The sequence below is a fragment of the Brachionichthys hirsutus genome, chromosome 14, assembly GCF_040956055.1.
Source record: "Brachionichthys hirsutus isolate HB-005 chromosome 14, CSIRO-AGI_Bhir_v1, whole genome shotgun sequence".
Taxonomy (NCBI): domain Eukaryota; kingdom Metazoa; phylum Chordata; class Actinopteri; order Lophiiformes; family Brachionichthyidae; genus Brachionichthys; species Brachionichthys hirsutus.
In genome coordinates, this window is record NC_090910.1 from 2,473,243 (window position 1) to 2,498,513 (window position 25,271).

The 25,271-nt window shown below is 45.1% G+C and overlaps 2 protein-coding genes across 2 annotated transcripts in view; both read right to left on the minus strand.

The window, feature by feature from the left end:
• The window catches only part of kcnh2b (potassium voltage-gated channel, subfamily H (eag-related), member 2b), a 160,206-nt gene extending 151,935 nt beyond the window's left edge, over nt 1–8,271 (minus strand). Inside the window, exon 1 of the mRNA XM_068747953.1 lies at nt 8,196–8,271. Coding sequence (XP_068604054.1) covers nt 8,196–8,271 — 76 coding nt within the window. The remainder of the gene's footprint in view (nt 1–8,195) is intronic.
• Nucleotides 8,272–17,135: 8,864 nt separating this feature from the next.
• Nucleotides 17,136–25,271, minus strand: part of sspo (SCO-spondin) — an 89,816-nt gene continuing 81,680 nt past the window's right edge. Inside the window, 6 exon segments of the mRNA XM_068747943.1 lie at nt 17,136–17,158; nt 18,665–18,815; nt 19,758–19,888; nt 20,391–20,451; nt 23,304–23,399; nt 24,128–24,336. Coding sequence (XP_068604044.1) covers nt 17,136–17,158; nt 18,665–18,815; nt 19,758–19,888; nt 20,391–20,451; nt 23,304–23,399; nt 24,128–24,336 — 671 coding nt within the window.

The window sequence follows — 25,271 nt, forward strand, 5'->3', positions numbered from 1 at the left end:
TGTGTGGGAGGGGGAGTCAGATGGGTGGTTGCTATGGAAACAATGTGTTTGTATTTCAGCTGTAGAATGGCAGCATCCTCCCTGGAGGACAGTGACTTTCAGGCTTGTAATTGGGCAAGGTCTTCTCTTAGGAGCAGCAAACAGACAATAACACATTATCCAATAGGCTGCTGTGACCGCATACTGAGGTGAAATGTGTTAATGCTTGTTTTCAGGGAGGGACACAATCTCTATGTTCAGGTTATTCAGTGTACAACACAACATGAGGTCAGAACAGAGAGGTCTGAATGACAAAGCATCAGCTCCAGAGTCAGAAAAGAATAAAGAGCCTGAGCTGGCGCTGTCAGGGCAAGACAGGTCAATCAGCATTTTCTAAAAGCCAGTTAGATTTATTCTGTCCAAAAGGAATTCAAAGTGCATGTGCTGGCCCTATGCATTCTCTGTGAGGGCCAAATTAGTCTGCCTCCATTAGCCAGCATGGCACAGAAAGGCTCTGGCTAAGTTTGGCCGGAGCCAAATAAGATGACCTTATGACCTGCATGATGTCATCAGGAATGAGGAACACGTACCGCCCGTACTCACGACCTACGCGCAATGCCTATCATGAACTATAGCTGGCAACTACACATCAGAGGGAAATGCCCGGAATAAGAATACATTATTTCTATAATTTATGTCATATTGATTATTTACGGAGCCCCTTAGGGGACATGAGGAGGGAATTTTTTTTAGGAGAGGTTTGTTGGGATCCCCTAATACTTTTTCCGAATTCCGACTTCATAAATCGGGATTCCGAGAAAATATCACGGAATTCCGTGAAACTTCTTGGTGACGCAGACAACAAAAGAGCAGATTACTCTTTATGGAGTGACAATCCTTTCATGTGCAAAATCCGCTTTAAATGCCTCTCGCTGTTGCTGTTAAGAAGAGCTCGTATGTCCTTATATGTTCAGACAATCTCAAAATAAAACTCTATGAAGTTTTCCCATAATTTCCACGTCGCATCGTCCATTTTGACCCGGAAGTAAACAAATGGTTAGCACAGCAGTATTGCTAACAAAAAAAAGAAAACAAGTTTCACGGGATAAAGTCGGAATTCCGAAAAGGTATTGTGGGATCCCGACAAACTAGGTCAGGATTTTTTTCCCTCCTCCTCATGTCCCCTATGGGGCTCCATAATTATTAGTCTGACAGGTATTTCGCTTTGAAAAACAACCGGATTTTCTCCAATGTGAATCTTCTTGGTCACGTGATACGTTACTCAAAATAAGCCCGTAAACTAGCAGAAATGAGTGGGAAAAAACAAAACATCTTTGGAGAGTTTCTATGCAAAAGGTAAAAGGCCAGCTGAGGAGAAAGCAGAGGAGCCGATGACCTCCAAAAAGAGAAAACTTCTTTTAACAGACAAACCAGGAGTTACACTTAAAACACGGCTTTATAAACAGGTGACTCATGCACCAAGTCCACTATGCGTCATAATTATGTGGAGAGAAGCTAGCAAACGAGGCAACGAAGTCTTCAAAACTGCTTCGGCACAGAACCCTGGATTCTGGAATTTTTTTAGAAAAATGTGGACAGAAGCAATTATTGACACCGCAACTTCAACAAATGTGTGTGCGTATGTAATGGTTGTTGTGGCCTGGTTAAATCCTGATAAGTTGTGGGCCAGTGCCTGTCACAAAGACTGGTTATTTTAGTCTTTGTGTTTTTGTTCTATATTTTAATGTAAATATTTCGAAATGTATTTATGTAATTTGATTTAGTTGCCTGGCATTTGTATTTTATTTAATCGCCCTGTATTTTGGTTTAGTCCTCCGACCTTCTTCTTTGGTTTTCTGGAGGCTCCGCTATAAAAACGCGGGCCCCGCCCCTTCCGCTTCCTCTCATGAACACCTCATGTCGAGGAAGGTAGGCTATTTTAGTGTCTGTTGTCATCGTCTATTTAAAAGTTATTTTTATCTTCATTTTAGCATTTATTTGTATCCTATGTTGTGATTAACTATATATTTTACTGTTATGTTTGTCGATTTTGTGTATGTTTCATAGATTGGGGCTGGATGACTTTTGGGGCTAATTTTATTTTATTCTACTTTTATATCCTGCCAGGTATGTTTATTTTCTCATTGTCCCTCTCATGAACACCTCATGTCGAGGAAGATTGGGGCTGGATGACTTTTGGGGCTAATTTTATTTTATTCTACTTTTATATCCTGCCAGAAATAAATGGGTGTCGCCCCCCCAAGATCCCGCTGTGTCCCGAGTCCACTTTCCCCACCACGACAGAGCAAATAATACACAACGCAGAAGTAAACCACACCGGTTACACGTAGATATTTGTGTAATAATCGTTTAATAGTTATTACAAGTTGTGGGGCGGCACAACTGACAGCGCTAACCTTCTTCTGCAAAGAAAGGAGCGAAGTGGAAAGAAACCAGCAAATCTGATGCATTTTGTTGTGTTTTTGGATCCATATAAAGAGGTTTTTCATGAACTCTATAGGCTGGGTAAAATTTCAATTGTAATTCCAGTTAGCACAGCATCTTGTGAGAGAAGATTTTCTGCTCTTAGATGAATAAGAACTCACCAGAGAACGACCGTGGCTGACGGCCGGTTGAGTCACCGAGGAATACTCAGTGTAGTCCAGAAGGGCAGGCGCTCTACATTTGGAGGAATCTGTGAAACTGTTTGCAGAAGAATTGCTTTTTTGAATGTGTTAATGTGACCTTGACATGGATGAAGGTCACAAAGGCTATGTTAAAGAGTTCTTGTTGTGTTCAGTGCTTCCTGTTTGCATCTCATTTTGTTTAATAATGGACTTGATTTGTCCATAGAGCAGCGTGAGTTCTTGTTTTGTAGCTGCAAAGTGCACTTTATTTACATACTTTGTAAAATATACAATTATGTACATTTTGTTAAATAAACAATTTTAATATATTCTGAATATGTTGCATTCGAAATCGAAATAATTATAATTTGATTCGCTTTGTATGTGACTCCCTCAAAAAATCCCTTGCCACCCTTTGGCCACCCCTTTTTAAAAAGTCTAGCTCCACCTCTGCCGCCAACCTTTCGATCATAGGACGACCCGCTCCACCACCTGCGCCACCGTCGCCCCATATCCCTCGTGTCGGCCATTTTGTACTTGGCCGACTTACACCCATTCTGACTTGCAACCACGTGGTCCGAACCGATCTCGGTCGTAACTCGGATCGTACTCGTACTTACAAAACAAACAACTTGTCACAGCTTGAGGCAGGCCTGTGCCCTTTCCACACCAACTTCCCCGGCCTGCTCAGATTCCCCCTGGAATCAGTTCATTCCCGTCACCTGTGCTCCTGTCACCACCTGCAACACATCTCTCATCAGCCCGGACTCCACAAACACTCACCTCAGACACCACACCCTTGCCGGATTGTTTAGTGACATGATCCTATGCCTTCCAGCACTCGTCCTGCACCTGCCTGATTCCTGGAACTGTGCTCGCCTGCTCCTTCGGATCTGTCTGCCTGATCGTCCTAGACGACCGGTGTATGACCTTTGCCCGATCCCTGGAACTGTGATAGAATCGTTTATATATTTCCATATGTTTCGTAACTGTTATTGGAAAAGAACAGCCCCATCTGGTGGGCAGCGATGTTGTGCACTCTGAAGATACTATGATGTCACTAGGGTCAATGGGAGGAGCCATGACCTTTGTCAATAAAAGTGAACCTGGAAGCGGAAACAGGTATGAGGAAGTGTGCGCTGGACCATGTTGGTCCGTGTGGAAAAGGAAAAAGAAGTCTAGAGTCCGCCTGTTTCATTTCTGGTGCGTTTGATAGTTAAGAACAAAATGATGGAGCCTTCACAAACTGTCTCTGTGTTTGCCCCTACCCTGCTTTGTCTGCTGATCTGGACTGACTACCTGGTAACTGAAAATAAAGTCTGATTTTGGATTCCCACTCGACTGTCGCGCATTTGAGTTCTTACCGTTGAGAGTTGTGAACAGTGGATAACTCTGAGGTCATAATCGCTGCTTCCTTGTCGGACTAATTTTGTTATATTGGATGCTGCTACTGGGGATCGGTGCAATCACTTTTTTAATGTGTATGTATTCCAGAGCGTTTTACGTTGAATTAATGAGTGTCTGTTTTGGTGACTGTTTGTGGTGCGTCTCGAGCTGTTTTTCGTTCTTTCATGAGAGTGTTTGAATGACGATAAACATTCTTGATTCTTGATTCTTGATTCTTGACCTGCCTTGGGCCGTGACACAACTGCATCTTAAAGGAGACATATTATGAAAAACTCACTTTTCCTATGTTTCTACACTATTATGGTGATTTTGGGTCCTTATCAATCCAAAAACAGCTAAATAAACCAACCAGTCAATCCTGCATAGTTTGTGTAGTTCTGTAATCACCTACTGCAAATGCATCTGGAAGAAATATCTCCCCCTGTGATGTCACAGAGGGCGAACGTGAAAGATGTGCATGCACATTCATTGCGTGTACGCAGTGAACTTAGTTTCAGTTTCGTTTCCAGAGGCTTTTCTGACAGACCTTGAGACAGAACTGAGGGACGATGTCCTGCAGCATCTGTTTGCTATTTTGACCAAAGACTGTCACAGATATTTCATATAAGTGTGTGAGAACTGCGTTAACTTGTGGAGAAAGTGTATAATATGTGGCTCTGGTCAGATGACATAACTGCTGTGCCCCCCTTATCTGACTAAATAGGACCTACGAGGGGCTCTACAGGGGACCAACACAGAGGGGTCCAAAACAAAAGCGTATCTACCTAGAAAGTTTAAATTTTGTCACATCACACAAGTTTTAATTTGTTCCAAACAACCTTGTGACCATGACAACCACATGACTAACTAGAAAACGACAATCAGAGATTGCAGACCCCGCCTCCAATCGACTATTCGATCTTGTGAGACAGTAAACAGGGCTTCCGGATCAGAGGAGCCAAACCTGCTCTAGCTTGCTGCTCCGGAACGTACTACAAGACACTTTCTGGACTCTTTTTCCCATCATGCCATTCGTGTCCCTCCCTCTTAAAGTGACAGTTTACAGCACAGGCACAATTCTAGATGTAAAAATAATTTTAGAATCTGAATCCAGATCCGGATCAACGCCATTCTCGGGGAGGACCGAGCCACGGACAGAACCTTGCTTGTGTAACAATTTCAAGTCGATTGGGTTACTAGTTTTTGACTTATGCGCTCGGACAGACAAACAAACAAACAAACGCACCCAATTGCAATACCCTCGCCTCCCCTTCGGCAAGGGTAATAAGCATCCTGACCGACTGCATCCCGTTTTGGACTGGGAGAGGAAGGCTCTGCAGCATGTTTCAGAAACGCCCAGAACATTTCTGGTCCTCATCTGTGGCTGGGAGGCTTCTGCTGCATCACAGAGCACAAATTTGGGTTGTATAATAACAATGGAATTGAATCTTGGACTTCCTGGATCATATTTCATTGTTATACAGAAAGTTTCAGCTTTACTGCAGCCTCTGATTTCAGTTTGATGCGCACCAGTTCAGTTTGAAATCAGATCATCTCCTGACAAAGTGTAGACTAAACTGGAGGAGACGCCCCCGCTATGAGCAAGTCCAGGACCGACGGGCTGACAAATGTACTCGCCAGGTTGATAGCGATGACCTGCAGGCCGGTAAACATGGTGGAAGACGAAGGGTTAACAGGAGGTGCTGCAAACCTGCGTCCAGTGACGCGTCATAGAACGCTCCGAGCAGGAAGACGGTGATGAACAAAACCAGAAAGGTGCACGACGGAGAAAAGAGAAACAGACATTCTGCAAACACAGCAGAGTTTAAATGATGGGACTGCATCTGTTGGAATGGAATTTCCCTCTGGGATCAATAAAGTTTTCTGATTCAAGTCAAACAATAATTGACTTTCTAAAGCTACTCTTTGTTAATCTTTAGATCTGCCACAATAATGTCATGAATTTAAATGAAAATACATCAAGTTCAGGGCTTTTCTCTGCAATTTTTCAGTGAAATTAAAAAGAGATTAATTAATTACAGATCATAATTAATTTATTGCTAAAAAAAAAAGATCGCTTGACAGCACTAGGCAGAATACACAACTGTACCATCTAATCTCTATTAACAAAAGAAGAAACATCTAAGATGTTATTTTGTTTAATTTGTTCTTTATTGTTCTGTAAATAGCTCGTAGAAATATTAAGCTTTATAACAATCATTATTGAAGCAGCATTTTAATGTTCATCACTGATAGATCCTCCTCTGTGGAGCTAAAACCCGGCAGCAGTTGATCCTAAACGGTGTTTACTGAAGTATTAGAGGAGCGATGCTCTGTGGTTTATTGCGAAAATCATTTTTGGGGGTTTATAAAAACAGTTTGGGAATGGAGTGATTAAAACGCTGCAGTCTGAAGCACATTCAAAGTTTTTGTCTGTCTTGTGATGACTCTCTTCTCTCTGGCTGAGCATCAAGTGTCCGGACCCTGATGTCCATTAACTGTAAGCTACGCTGTCTATATGAGCAGCTTCTTACACCCCCACGTTCTGACCTGGTTTCTGCATGAACAGGATGCGTAACTTCCCCTTGATTACTGCTGATATTCAATTCACCAGCCTCCATGACAATGAGGGAGATTTCACTTCTCTGTGAAGCCCCCGCCAAACGAATATTTGGCTCGGAGAGGAGTGGGCTCATCTTTCAGAGGGGATTCAAACGATGACCACAGTCACTGATGACCCGCATTCATTCATTCATTCATTCATTCATTCTCCTGCTCTGCAGGTCACGGGAGTTGCTGCCGCCTATCCCAGCTTGTTATTGGGCAGACGTGTGTGACACCCCGAACGTGTGGCCATGCAGCACATCACAGGGCCACACACAGACAGACAACCGGTCACGCACACACTCACACACAATGGACACAATTCAGCCAATTGACCTAAATTGCATGTTTTTGGGGGCAGGAGGAAACAGGAAAGCCGACGCAGACACGGGGAGAACGTACAAACTCCTCAGATAGATACATTGAGAACATATTGATGAGGGTGTTTCAGACAAATTATCCTCAGTTTGAATTCCCGACACAGATCAGAACGACTGCTTTTATCCGGTGATGCTCCTCCGTGTCCAGCAGTGGCCTCCACTCATTGGTTAAAACGCAGTCCCCTGCAGCATTGAAGTTCGTCTATAGTAAAGGAAAAGTCTTACATCATGCAACAAAGCAAATCGGCTCTGAGGAACACAGACGATCATTGCAGAAGAGGCTGTCAGTGGGAGAAAATGTTCACCTCTGCAGGGTCAGTTCGAAAATAACTGCAGGATTAGAGTCAGCTTCCCAACTTCACTGTCAGTTATTCAGCTGGACCGCAGGAACAGCCTCTCTCCAGAAGCTCGCTAAAGAGCTCCGGTCAATCTTCTCCACTTGCTTAAAGCTCCTGCGCAGCGAGAAATGAAACGCTGATCCTCAGCAGCCGGTGAAGCGCTCCGTCTTCACCGTGGAGGTAGAGCGATTTCAAGCCTCCCACTCAGCTCACATGGACAGATCTCGGGGGGGGGGGCTTACAAACTACTTCAGTCTAACACAAATGTCATTCACACCAGTTACATTCACACTTTCCACGCATTCCCACGCCCTCATTCGCCCTGAGGTGAATTTCCAAAGGAAAGATGCCCTTTGATGCAGCCGAGCCAAATTTGGAGTCATGTCACACGTTCAGAGACGGAAAAAGAAGCCGTGAAAGATTTGTATCAGCGATAACGGTGCCGCGGGGGGGGGGGGAGGATGGATGAAGCCTGTGTTCTTTAAATATAGACAGCCTCGAATTTCATGTCCCTGAGCTCCATGGAAAGTTATCTAGCTTCAACGTATTATTTGTGTTTGTGGCAGATCATTTACTGCAGACTCATCGATTTGAGTTTGTTTTCTTGTCGTGGCTTTTCAGAGGAAGTCGCACAAGCATTGGGAGGACGAGCGCCGGACTGATTTCCCACTGGAGAAACCATTCGTAAACGAACACGGCGGCCTTCAGTTAATATATTATAAAGTCAATTATTCAGTAAAGAGTAAAACGCTGTTTGATGTTCATGGTTATAAATTCACATTAAATGTCATCCTGCATCTTGACAACAAACCCATTAATAAAAGCGGCATCGGTGTCAGAAAAAGCACAACAAACAAACAAACAAACAAATAAATAAATACTTTGACTGTCGAATTTCCTGATGATGGTGTCCAGGAAGGTGTTCTGTGGAGCCACGTGGCCCCTCCGGACCGGCATCTTCGCTGGGGTGGCCCCTGGAACCTTGGTCTCAGACCCGACAGGACTTTTATCTCATAGAGACTCAACACTGGCTGTAATCCGGGGGCCAAAGTTTGCCCAAGTTGGTAACAGACGCGAAAGGCGTGTGGCTCCTTGTGCACAGGAGGCGCGCTGCACGCACGGGAAAACAGAGCCGGGCGCTTGTTTCTGTCTCCTGAGGGGAGGTTCGCCTGTCAAATGGGTGAGGGTCTTCCTGGTCTCGGGCTCGCGCACACACAGCGGAGCTCCGTTCAGGTGAAGCGGACCGGGCGCGCGTTCCGGGGAACGTCGTGGGAGCCCGTCAGGGCGCGGGGATGCGCCTTTGTCGCTTGGATATCATCCCCATCTCATTCCTCTGAGCGTGTTTAACAAGAGCGGAGCGGCACGCAGCTTCATCCGTCCGACGTGAGGTGTCCTCCTCCTCCTCCTCCTCGCTGTGCGCTCTGCCGGGCTGGACTGCTTTAACCCTTTCCTACTCAGGAGGGGTGATGGGAATTACACCTGAGCTTCTATACCATATGTGTCAAACTCAAGGCCCGGGGGCCAATGTGGCCCACCACGTCATTTTTTGTGGCCCGCAAGAGCTTTGTGCAGACATTTGTTTTTGTAAAATGCTGAAAAGTAAAAGTGAATCAGAGTTGATGTGTATTTGTAACTGATTTTAATCTGTAAATGGGGTTTTAATGTTAAAATTAAATATTTGTTGCTGACTCCATTCTGGATCCGACCCAGATGATATTCAGTGGTGAGATAGAGCCCCCCACCCTACATGACTGTGTTAAATTCCCTAAATATCGGTCAATAATCAATGGAGATATTGAAGAACAAATTACAGACAGACGCTGGTGATTACATAACCTCGGCGGATATTTTTACAGCAGTATGGTATTGATATATTTTTAGAACTATGCAATTGCATATGTAATATTTATAATTTAATTAAGTATGTAGGAGTAAATACAGTTATTTAGCAGCACGTTAAGGAGTAGTTACATTTATTTACATTACATTACATTTAGTTACATTTACACAATGTTACATTTACAACTGGCCCTTTGAGGGCAACCATAATGCTGATGTGGCCCTCGGAGAAAATGAGTTTGACACCCCTGCTCTATACAGTTCGGTGCTGTTGTTACAGAACTGATATTTTATCAATACATGTTTACAAATCAATAGCTTGGTATAAAACTCATTTGACACACGTCATAACGCCGAACTTCCCAATCCACACCAGACAGCCACTTTATCCACTTTGTGGGTCACTGGTGCTGCTGGAGCCGATCCCAGCTGACTATTTATTTATTGGATCCAAATTTTGGTGTCATGACTTTTGGATAAAAAATCATCACTGAAAGGACAGGTCCTGATCAAAGATTACACCCAGATTCTTGGCAGTGGTGCTGGTGGACACTGAGACGCCATCTAGTTCAACTACAACACTAGAACAAACATTTCTGAGATGCTTTGGCCCAAGAACCAGAACCTCAGTTTTATTTAGATTTAATAACAGGAAGTTCTCGGTCATCCAGGAGTTAATGTCCTTAAGGCACGTCTGAAGTCTAACCAACTGATCAACTTTGTCTGGCTGAACTGACAGGTATAAATGTGTGTCATCTGCATAGCAATGGAAATTTATGCTGTTAAACTCCGGTACGCTAGCTTGGGCTACAAGATAGCATACCGGAAGTGGTCCGTTCGGACCGGGGACACACACAGAGTCAGCTTAATGGCAAGAATAAGATCCAGACCATTAACAGCTGTCCTACCAGTAATCAGATACCCAACTGGTATAATATTGTGGCCACTGGAAAAGATACAAGCTACCGATATCAAGACAAGAAAGCTCCTTACAATGCATGCAGGGTTTCACCGTAAGTTCAGCATCCTGAGGCTGTACACAAAAAGGAAGGAAGGAGGCAGAGGAGTGAGCATCAGAACCCATATCCAGGATGAAACGACAGCCCTCCAAGAATACATCAATAAAAGGTGCAGGCTGGGCAAAGAAGCACCTGAGACAGTGCACACATCACAGCAGGTGGAAGATGCTGGCAGGCACAGGCATACATGGAACGACACAACCAGGTTGCGGGCATCGTGCACAGGAACATCAGTACCGAATACCGACTGGAGACCCCAGCGACCAGATGGAGGACACCTCTGTTAGGGTTTTTCTAAACCCTCTTCCATAGTCAATGAAGAGAATGTAGGTAAAGTTTCAACATTTATATAAACAACAAATCAGCTACAGTTGGATTCGGAAAATCAGCACTGATGTTCGGCCATATGCCTTTTGTGTGTCCCAGGTCCAAATGGAACAACGTCCTCTTCGTCGTTTCTTTGTCGGTCGATAAGTCCATCCCCTGAAGTTGGGGTTTCGCCACAGCCAATCTTAAACTTAAATTTGTCCACCCTGCTGGAACATCAAAGCAGATGGACTTCAAAGGGCCATGGTTACATAAGGAATGTAAATGCAAGCATAGTATGGTGGCTTAAGTGTGGATAAAAGGCCCAAAGGAAGACAGCTTGGCTTTTGCCCACTTTGGAAACACAGACCCACAACCCCTCCACGAGCCTAGTTCAAGCGAGTGTGCAAGTTTTTTCCTGCTGGCTGTAGGACATTAAATGTCCCAGTCCAAGCAGGTAAAATCCATACTTGTTTAGGGTTATGGTTTGTTAACCTCTCCTCTTCTCGCTTGACTAGTGTGGGGGGTGTTGAGGTCTCACTGTCCGTGGAGGTGGGGTGACTAGTTTAGGACACAGTCGGAGTTGCTCTTTGTTCTCTGGAGTTCTTGGTCCGTTGTGAGTACATCAGGAGGTTACATACCTTTGTAAATTACTCCCAGCGGTAGACTAAGATTCCCAAGGAATGACGATCAACTCTGATCGGGTCCCTGATTTGTCCACCCTGCCGGAACATCAAAGCAGATGGACTTCAAAGGGCCATGGTTACATAAGGAATGTAAATGCAAGCATAGTTGGGTGGCTAAAGTGTGGATAAAAGGCCCAAAGGAAGACAGCTTGGCTTTTGCCCACTTTGGAAACACAGACCCACAACCCCTCCACGAGCCTAGTTCAAGCGAGTGTGCAAGTTTTTTCCTGCTGGCTGTAGGACATTAAATGTCCCAGTCCAAGCAGGTAAAATCCATACTTGTTTAGGGTTATGGTTTGTTGACCTCTCCTCTTCTCGCTTGACTAGTGTGGGGGGTGTTGAGGTGGGGTGACTAGTTTAGGACACAGTCGGATTTGCTCTTTGTTCTCTGGAGTTCTTGGTCCGTTGTGAGTACATCAGGAGGTTACATACCTTTGTAAATTACTCCCAGCGGTAGACTAAGATTCCCAAGGAATGACGATCAACTCTGATCGGGTCCCTGATTTGTCCACCCTGCCGGATCAAAGCAGATGGACTTCAAAGGGCCATGGTTACATAAGGAATGTAAATGCAAGCATAGTTGGGCGGCTAAAGTGTGGATAAAAGGCCCAAAGGAAGACACCTTGGCTTTTGCCCACTTTGGACACACAGACCCACAACCCCTCCACGAGCCTAGTTCAAGCGAGTGTGCAAGTTTTTTCCCGCTGGCTGTATGGACATTAAATGTCCCAGTCCAAGCAGGTAAAATCCATACTTGTTTAGGGTTATGGTTTGTTGACCTCTCCTCTTCTCGCTTGACTAGTGTGGGGGGTGTTGAGGTGGGGTGTCTAGTTGAGGACCCAATCGGCGCTGCTCTTTGTTCTCTGGGGTCTTGGTCTGTTGTGAGTACATAAGGAGGTTACATACCTTTGTAAATTACTCCCAGCAGTAGACTAAGATTCCCAAGGAATGACGATCAACTCCTATCGGGTGCCTGTGTAGCATCCAGGTGATTTAAAAAGGTCAGAACTGATGGTTGAATGGTTTATTTTGACCTTCCATCCATTAACCAACGCAAGAGCTATGAAAATAAGTAATAACACACAATAAAGTTAACCATCATTCAACCGTTGTCATTCATAACTCTAACATTTACACACAATCCTTACCACAAAATACGATTTAACCATAAAAATTAAAATACTTAAATACAACTATTACACAGATACAATCACATTTACCTTGTTCCTCAATCAACCAATGCTAAAAACATTCAATCCTTTCCTTATGTCAAGTCCATTTCTTCCGTCGTTCTCTCTCGTTCCGTCTAGCGTCTCTCCTCTCCAGCGCACTACCGTTGCTTAGCTTCCGGTTACCAAGTCGTTAACAAAACAAAAGTACAAACTTACAAAACAGTTAACAAAATAAAAGCACGAACTCAAAATACAATTACTTATTTATCTAAAAAATATTAACCTTATGTATCTGTCGTTACACCATGATTTGTCCACCCTGCCGGAACATCAAAGCAGATGGACTTCAATGGGCCATGGTTACATAAGGAATGTAAATGCAAGCATAGTATGGCGCTAAAGGGTGTATAAAAGGCCCAAATGAAGACAGCTTGGCCTTTGCCCACTTTGGACACTCAGACCCACAACCCTCCACGAGCCCAGTTCAAGCGAGTGTGCATGTATTTTTCCGTTGGCTGTAGCCCATTAAATGTCCCAGTCCAAGCAGGTAAAATCCACGCTTTCTTAGGGTTATGGTTTGTTGACCTCTCCTCTTCTCGCTTGACTAGTGTGGGGGGTGTTGAAGTCTGTCACTGTCCGTGGAGGTGGGGTGTCTAGTTGAGGACCCAGTTGGAGCTGCTCTTTGTTCTCTGGAGGTCTTGGTCTGTTGTGAGTACATCAGGAGGTTACATACCTTTGTAAATTACTCCCAGCAGTAGACTAAGATTCCCAAGGAATGACGATCAACTCTTATCAGGTCCCTGATTTGTCCACCCTGCCGGTCAACACTCTCCCCAAAACCAAGTTGGGGGGTAGGTGCCTTGATCGAGAACATAATCCGAGTAAATATAATGTATATGGGCCATTCTACCAAATTGGTTCAAATTCAGAGTTGGAACTTTTGTGAAATTTGTGTTATTTTGAAAAAACTTTTACCATATTTATGTTGCATATTTAGGGGCACATAAATAGTATTTAAACAGCCAACTTCCAAAATATCTTTCCTTTCCTTAAATTTTTCACAACCAAAACACAAACTTTTGTAAGAATAAAAATGATTATATTAACCTACTCATATTTTTTCTATTTCATACTGTACAGAGTATTTTATAAAATTCGTCATCAACAGCATGGCAAAGTTGAATGCCGAGGGTTGACGAGCTGCGCTCGTCCACTTGTTGTCTTCTGCGTTGCAAAAGCAATAGCCCCTTACGCCTAGTCTTACATAATTTTTCACACGTTTATTCCAAAAGAAGGTCCCAGGTAAATAATTACATAATTTAAAAAAAAAATAAAAAAGAGCTGTAGCGCACACACACACACCTACAATATTTTGACAATACATGTGGTCGTAGTATAGACATATTACTATCAGCTGAGACTTCTTGTCCAGAAGAACAAAGCCATCACTGACACAAACCGGACTGTGTGTACGTGTGGCATTATGTGGTTTTAAGTGGATTCATGTATATGTGTGTTCACGTCCACGGATGTGTGTCTGTGTGTAGGTGTGCGGGGAAGGCAAATGTGTGTGAATAGCGATATGTTTTTCTCCTGAGGGGATGCAATAGGCCGGAAGTAATAAAATATGAATTATCAATCACTACTTTGGACCACACACACACACACACAGAGAGAGAGAGCGAGAGAGACTCAACTAGTATTATTGCACAGTATATATTTGAGAGTAAGACGAAGCTGTTAGCCTGGAAGTCAGAGAAGCAGAAGGTTTGCTGTGCTATTGTCACCTTCTCTGGTTAACAGTATTCATTTACTCTTCCTTAGATCATAGAGAGAAAAAAGAAAGAAAAAAGAGCAAAAGAAAAAAAAGAAATAACTAATACAATTTTAATGATCAACCTACGAGGTTGAACACATGAGAAATGATTAATTGCGACTCGCGCGTATTTCACAGTTCCTCTGACCGCGCCTCTTCGTCCTTGCGCCGCTTTAACGCTTTTGTGCGGATGATGTTGGTATCCAGCGTAATGTTCTTTTTCCTGCAGTCACTGATCCACAAAGCTAAAGCAGCCTCCGTCCTTACGATGTTCTTGTTGCGGGCAGTTACAACCCTTTTTGCTTCCTTGTTAAAACACATTGCTGCTGTCGTCCTTATGTTATCTTCCTCCTTTTTTATGTAACGAACCGAAGACTCATTTATTCCGTAATGGCGCCCTACAGCCGTAACCTTTACCTTCCTTTAGCATGTCCAGAAGTACAACTTTTTGTGCGATGGTTAGCATCTTCCTCTGCCTTTTGGATGCAACTAGAGGTGCCTTTGTTGGCGCAGAACGTTTTGTCGGCATTGTGGGTCTTGCAAATACTGTACAGTACAGTATAGTATACAGTACAGTACTATACTTCAAAATCACGCTGCTGATGTCAATTGGGATACTCGAGCGCATTCTGTACTGTACAGGAGACGCAAGGAGATTGATTGACAGTGGCACAGTAGAGTCCCTTAGCCAATCAGGACGCAGAACACGTTCAATGTGCGTTCGTGCAAAAAAAGAAAAATGCAAAATTGCATTAAAAAACTCTGCGAAGCAGCGAGGTCGTGGAAGATGAACCGCATTATATCGAGGGACTACTGTACATATACAATAAAGTTCAATATATTGTATATGTACAATAGATGATAGATGGCAGAGGGAGCCCGACATGCAGTGCATTTCAATAATCTAAATGATTTGTGATAAAGCATGAATTAAAATCTCAAAAAGATGCCGGGGAGCAAAGGGTTTGACTTTGGACAGTTATCTCGAGCCATATATGGCTCTTTTGATGATCGCATATGGCTCGCGCACCGATAAAAAAAATAAATAATAATAATAATAATGTATTTATTTTTTACTTTATTAACAAAACTCACCAGTACAAACTCACTGAAAAAGTGGAAGCGCGTTGCCACGGTTCCGCCCTGAGCCTGGACTGCCACTTTAAAAGTAGGCCGTCATCCCGCCATTAGGGGTGGGTGTGGCCAGCTGTGTGCACGGTGGCAAGAGTGGACTTTGTTTGGCTCCACCTTAATTCCAGATTACTGGCTATTTTAATGTATTTTCACCTGGGACCTTCTTTTGGAATAAATGTGTGAAAAAGACGGGGCCCTGCGTTTGCTTCAAGAGGGCATCACTTGCTTTTTGGTTTTCTCTCGGCTGTGTATTATTACGTTGGGATCCAGCCCCCCCTCGTCCTGTGTGCAGCTCCAGGTGTAAATGATAAATTCAACCATCGCACCGTCTCTGTTCTCCGCTTTCTGGGGTCCGCTCACGTTAGTCCGTAACGTTCAGAGGCATATTATTCTGACATTTAGTTGAATTCACGTTTAAAATATATTATATGGCTCTCACTGAAATAAATTTCCAAATCTTTTGCTTTCATGGCTCTCTTAGTCAAAAAGGTTCCCGACCCCTGGTCTAGCTTCACACCAAAGTTTGTCACTGTAGCTTTTATGACTATCTTTTGGGCCAAGCAACAACACGTCAGTCTTATTTTCATTAAAATAGAGAAAATTCTGTGACATTCAATCTTTTACTTCCTCAATGCACTTCAAGAGCTGCTTTGTCCAGTATCCATTCTCCTGTTTTAGTGGTACATAAATCTGGCTGTCGTCAGCATAGAAATGAAACGTAATGTGCTTCTGCAGGATGGACCCAAGTGGTAGGAGGTAGAAGGAGAAGAGTAGAGGGGCAAGTATGGAGCCCTGAGGCACACCGTATGTGGAGGGCACAAAGGAGGACTCTCCAACCCCAATGCGAACATGAAACCTCCGATGTGTTAAGTAGGGCGTAAACCACTTTAGGGCACAACTTAAAATTACCACGCAACTATTCAAACAAAAAAGAAAGACTTTGTTTTTTTTTTCGACTGCCACGTATATATTTTCGGAAAGCTCTCGATGAGGGCCACGCATCTGTTGGTGGCGGAAATGTCTGTTCCTCCGCCAGACATTTGGGGATAGGCCTCCATGTGTTTCCCTGCAATAACAACTATAAGGGCCGCGTACTTGCGGCATGGCATGGATACTGCTGGACACAATGAGATTAGGTTGGAGGGAGGAGGACAGCGCTTCTCTTTGCACATCGCGCACTGCGTCGCTAAAACAATAGGCCCTTACGCCAGGGTGTGGCGCCCGTGCCTAATTAGTAATAATGCTTTGAGAGGCAGTTTGACAGTCTGTGAAGAAATCTGTAATCAATTCATCTTTATTTAAAATATAGTGATGTCAGTTATCTGATGTCAGTGTGGACTTAAATGTAATGGTTTACCTTACAAAGATAGGCTTTTGAATTTGTACATGAGACTTGGAGTTCATTCATGTTTGAAATTGGTTGACAGGAATTATTACTCTTGGGAAAGGAGGAAATAAACAACAACAACAACAACAATACTAATATTCTCATGAACACAGCCTGTGTTGACTGACCAGCCCACTGGAGCTACACTGGAAACACAGAAACTCTAGGTTAAATAACTGTTGATATATTAGAGTTACAAACATGTTTAAATGCGTGATACATTTTGCTTGTATTGCATAATAATCTCATAATATCTTTAAATATACAGTAGAAAATGATCAGCGTCCAGTCGGACTGCACACTGCAGAATATCAATCACCAGGGTCTCATCTTTCCACTCGTCTGTTGATCTGTCCATCTCAAAGGTCAGCTGGCTTCAGCGGGAGGCCCTCACACGCTCGGCTTCGCCGGTGATCACACACACACACACACACACACACACACACACACACACACACCAGCTCAGCGTCTGGACAGGTCACCACCTGGGAAGAACAGAAACACAATCAGTCCTGTGCCTGATCCATGATGCAGATCTACTGCCTCAACAGAGCCTCTTAAGATATTCTGGACCCAAACGAAAGCTGCATTTATAATATGAAACAGCATCAGTGGACGTCGTCTTCAGTCTTCCATCTGTAAGAAGTGTGTGTCAGAAGAGACAAAATCAGGTGAGAAATGACTCAATTAATAATAACTGTTAATGTGTGTGTGTGTGTGTGTGTGTGTGTGTGTGACAGTGGCCATGCAGCCTCACAGATTGATTGTGTTGCATCCATCAGATGGGAGGGGCTAAGTGCTGGGTGATGTTCTGTGTCGTATGCAGCTACATCCAATTAACTCAAGCAATCAGCCACATTGACAAATGGATGAGCACAAAAGTGCTTCACAGGTGGGGGTCCCTCATTGAGGGTTGTGTGGATGTGTGTGTTTGTAGGTGTGTGTGTCCCAGCCAGGCCTAAGTGGAGGGCGTCACAGAGATTGTATGAAGAGACAAAGCAACAAAAATGATGGCTGGCGTGATGCAGACACGACTTCATGCACAGTGATGCCACAGCAGAGGAGTCGCCCCCCCCCCCCCCCCCCAGCACCCTGGAGCTCATCAAGCTCTGAAATAAGAGTCCATGTCAGGGGGAGACCCCGACTCTGCTCCATCACCCGACTCAACATGATCCCGCTGTGGAGACCTTCAGGATTCTGGGATCCACAAGTTCCATGGATACACAGTGGGTTTCCAGTATTCGACGCAGTAATGAGAACAGGATCCAGCCGAGGATGTACTTCCTGCTCCAGCTCAGGAAGCTCGACATGCCTCAGGAGATGCTGATACAGATAGTGTTTTCTGCTCATCCTCTGGTTTGGATTGGCCACCAAATAGGACAGGTTTGAGACCATCACAGGACAGGGGGAAAAGGTGTTTGTCAACCTGCCCATTTAAGACTTAGTAATGCCACAGAAAAGGGCAAGAAGCATCGCTGCAGTCACACCCTGGACAAAACCTGTTCTAACCTCTCCACTAGTAGACGCTACAGAGCACTGCACACCAGAAGCACCGACCAGCATCCATCTATGATCACAATCGTCTCGTCTACAGCCGCTTTGTCCACCTTGTGGGTCACGGTTTGCTGGAGCCTATCCCAGTTGGCTACAGGCGAGAATCGGGGTAAACATCAGGTCACACAAAAAAGACAAACACACACACTCACACCTACGGAAAATTGGTGAGAACAATTCACCTAAATTGCATGTTTTTTGGAGGTGGGAGGAAGCAGGAGAAAAACCCACTCAGACATGGAGACCTCTGCACAGAAAGGCCTTGTTAGTATTGCTGGGTTTCATTCATGGGCAGACACTTCCTGGAATCAGATCCCTGTTAGTTTTGCATGCTGTTCTCGTTTCAAAGCCGCGAGTCTGTGTGTAAACACGCAAATGCTGCGTTCTCACAATGACAAGTCAGATGGACATGCAAATCTAGCCAACCGGATTCCCACCATGGCAGCTGGTGCACTCGCAGCTATGTATGATGGGCAGGACGACTGGCTCGCTCCGCCCGTCGGCACACGGCAGGCTCAGGAAACGGACCGGGGTGTCAGGGTCCAAACGGTAGCTGCAGCATTCGCACGCTGACTGGAGGTAGGGCTCCTGGAAAGAGCAAAAGCACAGACGGGAATTTACATGCATGAGTGAACCCAGAAGCGGATCCATCTCCCGCTCCGTAAAGCGTCTCGTTCAAAGTGTTTACCGCACACTAAAAACGTTTTTCCCATTTTCGCCGGAACATTACCACAAAAAATAAACTTTATGCAGGGAAAATGCCGCAGAGCGTGGACGGACGGGGAGCCACGTGAGCTGGCTGCTCTCAGCAGCGGCTCGACTCGGCGCTTCTCATCCGATCTCTAAGTGAGAGTCCAGCCCCCCTACGGAGGAAGCCCATTTCAGCCGATTGTACCCGCGACCTTGTTCTTTCGGTCACTGCCCAAAGCTCGTTCCTACCCTCACCACAGGTGAAGGTAGGAACAGAGGTCGACCGGTAAATGGAGAGCTTTGCCTTTCGGCTCGGCTTCCTGATCACCATGACGGTAGCGCAGATACTCGGACGATTAGCTTCAAGCTGCTTCCCTGTTTAGCCAGCATTCAACCAATAGTCACAGGAAGTGAGGGCTCACTCTGTTCTATCCATCTATATCCAACACATCCCTACTTTATACACTGAGCTGCCACCAACAGTCTACATGAGGCGCCAGTGTGCAACATGTCAGATCTCCATGCTGAGCAATAAAACTGACTGACATTTTGTTCCCTTCTGGTTTTCTGCTTTGCTTAGCTTCTTCCCGACTTTGAGAGATGGAGGCCGGGAAGAGAACCTGCATGGTAATTGTAACACCATCGGTAGTTGAGTGGTTCACACACTGGTGAGTTCAGTGCATGTTAGTGTGCTCGCCTGGATTTAACATTCAGATGGTGCTTTCTGTGCATGTGATTTCTGTGAACACCGCTGGTTATGTTATTTAGAGACCTTTATGGTGTTCGTGTTGAGGTCGATAATGCATGTTCAGATATCTGGACATGGACATCGCTCCGTACCTCCAGGATGACATCAGTCCTGGACAAACAGCGTCCCCTGCAGACGCTGACCTCCACATTGTCAAGCTGACAGTCTCCCTTGGTGATGTTCCTGACCTGCACATACCGACGACACTCGGGCATACGATCCCCTGGCAGGAACACAGAGGGGGGGCAGCCGATAAGAAAGGACAGACTCATTGGGCCAAACAGAAGCCAAGAGAAGGAGACAACGTGGAGCCGGAAGTGAGAAAACTGGAAAGTGTTTTTTTGTCTTTATTTGCATGAGAAAGGAGGCGAGAAAGGACTCAGGAGGGGAAGAAGACAGAAAGCATCATTGAAAGTGTCATTGCAATGCTCGCTTGTTGATGCGTGATATTCCCCCCACTGGGAGGAGGGTTAGGGTCTCAATCTGGGCTAAATAATGTAATCGCTCACTAATTATAGCACTTCTACAAATTAACTATAGCCCATTTAAATCCAGTAAAGAGGTTTAGAATCATGACGGGAACCACATGACTCCATGAAACCACTTTGTTTCATGGAGTCTTTCAACTTTAGAGGTCTACCCTGTCTAAATGTAAAAGCTGTGCCTGTTTGATCCTCTCAGGTCATTGATTTATTCATTGATGTTTTTCTACATACTGTACGAACCTGGAAACTGCTTTCTGCAGACGGGACAGCAGCTGCCTGGTTCTTCCACCTTCACCTCCTCCTGAGAGACAGAAGCCATTAGTTACCATTTAACAGTACAGGCGGCCGTCCACTTACAACCTATGCAACTCACGACAGTTCGACTTTATGTGTCTGATTACGTTGGGTTTTTACGACATACAGGAAAGCAGGTGAATCGAGTGTACGACAGTCTACTCCTCATTTACAGAATCATAAAGCAGCATAATATACTTACGGTAATTTAACATGGGCCGATTTACGACAAAACCCTCGGAACCCATCGTGGTCGTAATTTGACGGCCCCCTGTATTTCATCATTCTCAATTAAAAAAAATGTCTACGATGGCTAGAAAATTGAGTTTCGAGACTAAGGACTATCAGTAGTGCAGTATTTATTTTCTATCTTTCCTAATTTGGTCTTAAAACACTGTAAACAAAACATCTAAAAGTAAGGCCCCCATTAGATGCAATATCCTTGGGAAAAAAAAGATGTAAACATCGTAGCGATGCTTGAGGAAAAGTCAAATGATGACCAAAACCACTAAGACCCATCTTTTGAGTCCATGAATGCATCACAAAATACCATGGTAATTCATTAAGTTGTATATATTTAGGTCTAGACTACGGCAAGCTTCCAGCATCAGCACCCCATGGAAACCAACACGGTTAAAAATAAACTCAGAAAAAGTGTTCCAGAAGAAATGCAGAATACTCGGCATGTTTCTCTGCTCAGGTTTAGCCCGACACAGTGAATCACAAAGACAAGAATTACTAGCGCAAAAAGGAGGAAATAAGAAGTAGAGGAGAGAAAATGTAACTGAAAGGTGAAGGAGAGGAAATAAAAAGGAGACATTCAAGATTAGAAGAGAGAGACACTGACATAAGGACTCAAAGGCACTGAGGTACATGATCAGCATCACCCTCCGTTTCTCACAAACTCCTACGTGTACCCCCCCTACAGACTTGTCGTCCCACTCGGCACCGTCTCCAGCCTGCCGTCGCAGAGGGAGGGAGGAGCCTCCCTCAAAGGGAAGGACTCCTCAATTACAGTGCAGGGAAGCTGAATCTGAGACAGGAGTTCTATTAAAGTGTCTGTTCCAGAAAAAGAAGTAAAGAATCATCGGCATCAAAAACATCGCATTAAAAAGATCCTCAAAAAAAGCAGCGGCGTCATGTTAGAATATTTAAATGAAGATAAATCAAAACAATGCTAACTTTGAGCCCATTTACAGCCTTTACTTGTGTTCTCATGGATGAGCTGCTTCTCTGACTTGGTGTTTTCATGCCTTGCATTTTGGGCGTGGCCGCGGGGGAGTTGGCTGAACACCTGGAGACATACCTGCCTGTCATTTGCCGTTTAGACCCACCCTGCTGACGCTCCGGTGCCGGATCATGATTGGGTTCCTCCGTACCTGATAGTTCTCAAGCGTGTTTTGCCTTCTCCTCCGCGACCGTAACATTTGTATATCTTTGGTTTTGGCAGTGCTTTCTGATGTCTGTCTTTTTCCAGCGCCTGCCTGCCGTGTAGAGCTCAGCATTTAGGGTTTTGTTTTGGCTATATTTTATGTTAAAACATTTTCTGGGACCTTCCAGTCCAAGCGTTGGCTCATTTAGTTAGTTTCATGTTACTCTGTATTTGCCTCTTTGTGTTTGAGTAAAGTGTTTTTGTTGACCTTTTTCTCATGCCTCTCTCTCTGCTTTCTGGGATCCACCAGCTTGATCATCACGACCCGTGATAGAGGAGACATTAAGAGATATTTTCATATTGCCAGGGATAATAAGAGCTTCCACCGATGCATTAAAGCTGCACACTGAGCCCCGAGTGTCGAGGATGGGGGTGACGTCTATCGGGGTGGGTTTACACAAAAACACAAGGCTGACGTTACAGGATGACGAGAAGAAGACACGAGACTTCATTGTAAATGGGACCAAATGAATGGATCGAGTTCTTTAACATTTGCCTTTCGTCCAGTTCTGTGTTCCTCCATGTTCCCCCACTCCTCCCCGTTCTCTCTTTTGGTTACGGTGCAGATGCTGCTTAGAGTGAGACACACCTGAGACACACCTGTGTCCCCGTCGTTACCTGTCATCCTAAATCATGAGTGGAGGGGCTTCTTTTGTAGCTTTCTGCTCCGTGTTACAGCTGGGAGAGACTTCAGATTAATCTCCTCTGCGTGTGTTTGCATGGATTATGCCGGATTATGTTATCCACACCCGTGTTCGCCGTCTCCTCGTGTCTTTTTGCTCTTGCTCCAGATGCTGCCTGTCCATCCTTTGAGTGTATTCTTGTTTTGGCAGTGTAGGTTAGTTTGTTATTGATGCCTGTCCATCATAGCTTAGCTTTCCTTGTATCTTTTGGGACAGTCGAGATATTGTTTATTTGTGGTTATCGATTAATCTGCGTCTCCGTCTCTGCGTCTTGGGGTCCACACTCAGACTCATGGCCGGCCATCACTTACGGCCGGCGTGATAAGTGATGGTGTGTCCAGCCTCAGCGGGACGTCTCCACCAACGGCGTTCACCGAGGACAGCCTGGTCAGAAGCTGCACCAGAAATTCCATTTGTCTCTAGAACTACAGAAATGCATTAATATTTTAGTTGGACTTTACGTTTCTTCATTTGCCTCGTGCGAAGCTCCTGCCTGATTGATTCTGACTCTCGGCCTGCTGCTGGTTGACCGGCTAACCAGCCATCCATCAAAGGTCATCCAGTATTTTTTTTTTATGTGACCGGTCTGTCACAAGTAATGGCAAGCAGGCACTTCATGCATGACACGACAACGCAATCATCCAAACCGAATCCCAAAAGATTCCGCAGAAACACGAGGGATGATCTCAATGCCTTTTGTGTCAAAAGGTAGAATTACAGACGACATCAGAGTTCCTGTCTCACCTCGTCACAGTGAAGAGGAAGACATCTGAGCAGGCACGACTTCCTCCCGTTCACACAGCGACAGGACAGGCATCCCTCCTCCCACTCGGAACCAGCCTGGGTCACACACACACACACACACACACACACACACACACACACACACAACCAGCAGAGCTCAGGATCTATTTCTTCAGTGGATCATTAAATATCTCACTGCATAATTTACATTATGGGTACCTGTTATAATGCTGTAATTATAGTAATACATAAAACTTCATGATATATTGTGTGTGTGTGTGTGTGTGTGTGGTTGAAGCGGTTGGTTAGAAAGCTGTAGAGGGTTATAGGCTTTTACACAAAGAGAATGAAGAAAGGATGACAAGTAAGGATGACAGGGAGACAGACAGAGGACAGGAGTGATGGAGAGAGCACGAGATGATGAAGGAAGAAGGAATACTGATAAAGATAAATCAAGGGGGAGGAGTGTTTGATTCATTCTTAGAATCCCATAATAGCCCCCCCATCATAAATCATTCCTCCAGCTTTGCCAAGTCGCAGCCCGACTGCCGTTTCCCTTCATAATTGATGAGGGCTGGAGACGCTGCGTCGTATAATGTGTCTCGCAGGGCATGTCAATCATCTAAGAGGCCATTCTTCATCAGTAAATAACACAATGGCAGTGTGTGTGTGTGTGTGTGTGTGGGGGGGGGGGGGGGGTGCAGAAACATGCTCAAGCAAAGTTTCAAACGCCACAAAGAGGCAACAACAATGGTGTAAGATTCAAGCTCAAGCTAGCTGAGCAGTGAACGTGTGTGTGTGTGTGTGTGTGTGTGTGTGTTTACCTCCCTCAGGACGCCCTGGTCATGGCACGGGCAGAGGGCGGGAATGACACACCCCCCCTCCATGTTTCGGTAAAACCCCTCCCGACACACGCAGCCCTCAGAGGAGTGACTGCAGTTGATGGGAGGGGAGTAAATCTCTCGGCAGCTCCTCTCGCACAGCAGGACCTCCTCGTCCATGCTCCTCCTCCATTGCTCCTCAAGGGGGCAGCCTGCAAACGAGAGCACAGATGAGAGATGGGCAGACGGTGAGGGGATGAGAGAGGGTCTAGTTTGTGTGTGTGTGTGTGTGTGGGGGGGGGGGCTTCATCATGCAAACAAGATGATCCTGGATGCATCACTTCAATCACACATTCCCATCATCAACGAGGTGCATGATGGGACCCGACGATCCGACGCCCTGACCCGACTCTAAAATGGAACATTTAATGAAGGATCACATTCGTCCATCTTATCTCTCTACAGGGACCTCAATGTCCAAAGCTCTTCATGGGCTAGCACAAAGCTAACTAACACGCTACACACTAACACGCTACACGCTACACACTACATGCTACACGCTACACACTAACACGCTACACGCTACACGCTACACACTAACACGCTACACGCTACACACTACACGCTACACGCTACACGCTACACGCTACACACTACACGCTACACACTAACACGCTACACACTACATGCTACACGCTACACGCTACACACTAACACGCTACACGCTACACACTAACACGCTACACACTACACACTACACGCTACACGCTACACGCTAAACGCTACACACTAACACGCTACACACTACACGCTACACACTACACACTACACGCTACACACTACACACTAACACGCTACACACTACACGCTACACACTACACACTAACACGCTACACACTACACGCTACACACTACACGCTACACGCTACACGCTAAACACTACACGCTACACGCTACACGCTACACACTACACGCTACACGCTACACACTAACACGCTACACACTACACACTACACGCTACACACTAACACGCTACACACTACACACTACACGCTACACACTAACACGCTACACACTAACACGCTACACACTACACGCTACACGCTACACACTACACGCTACACGCTAAACACTACACGCTACACAC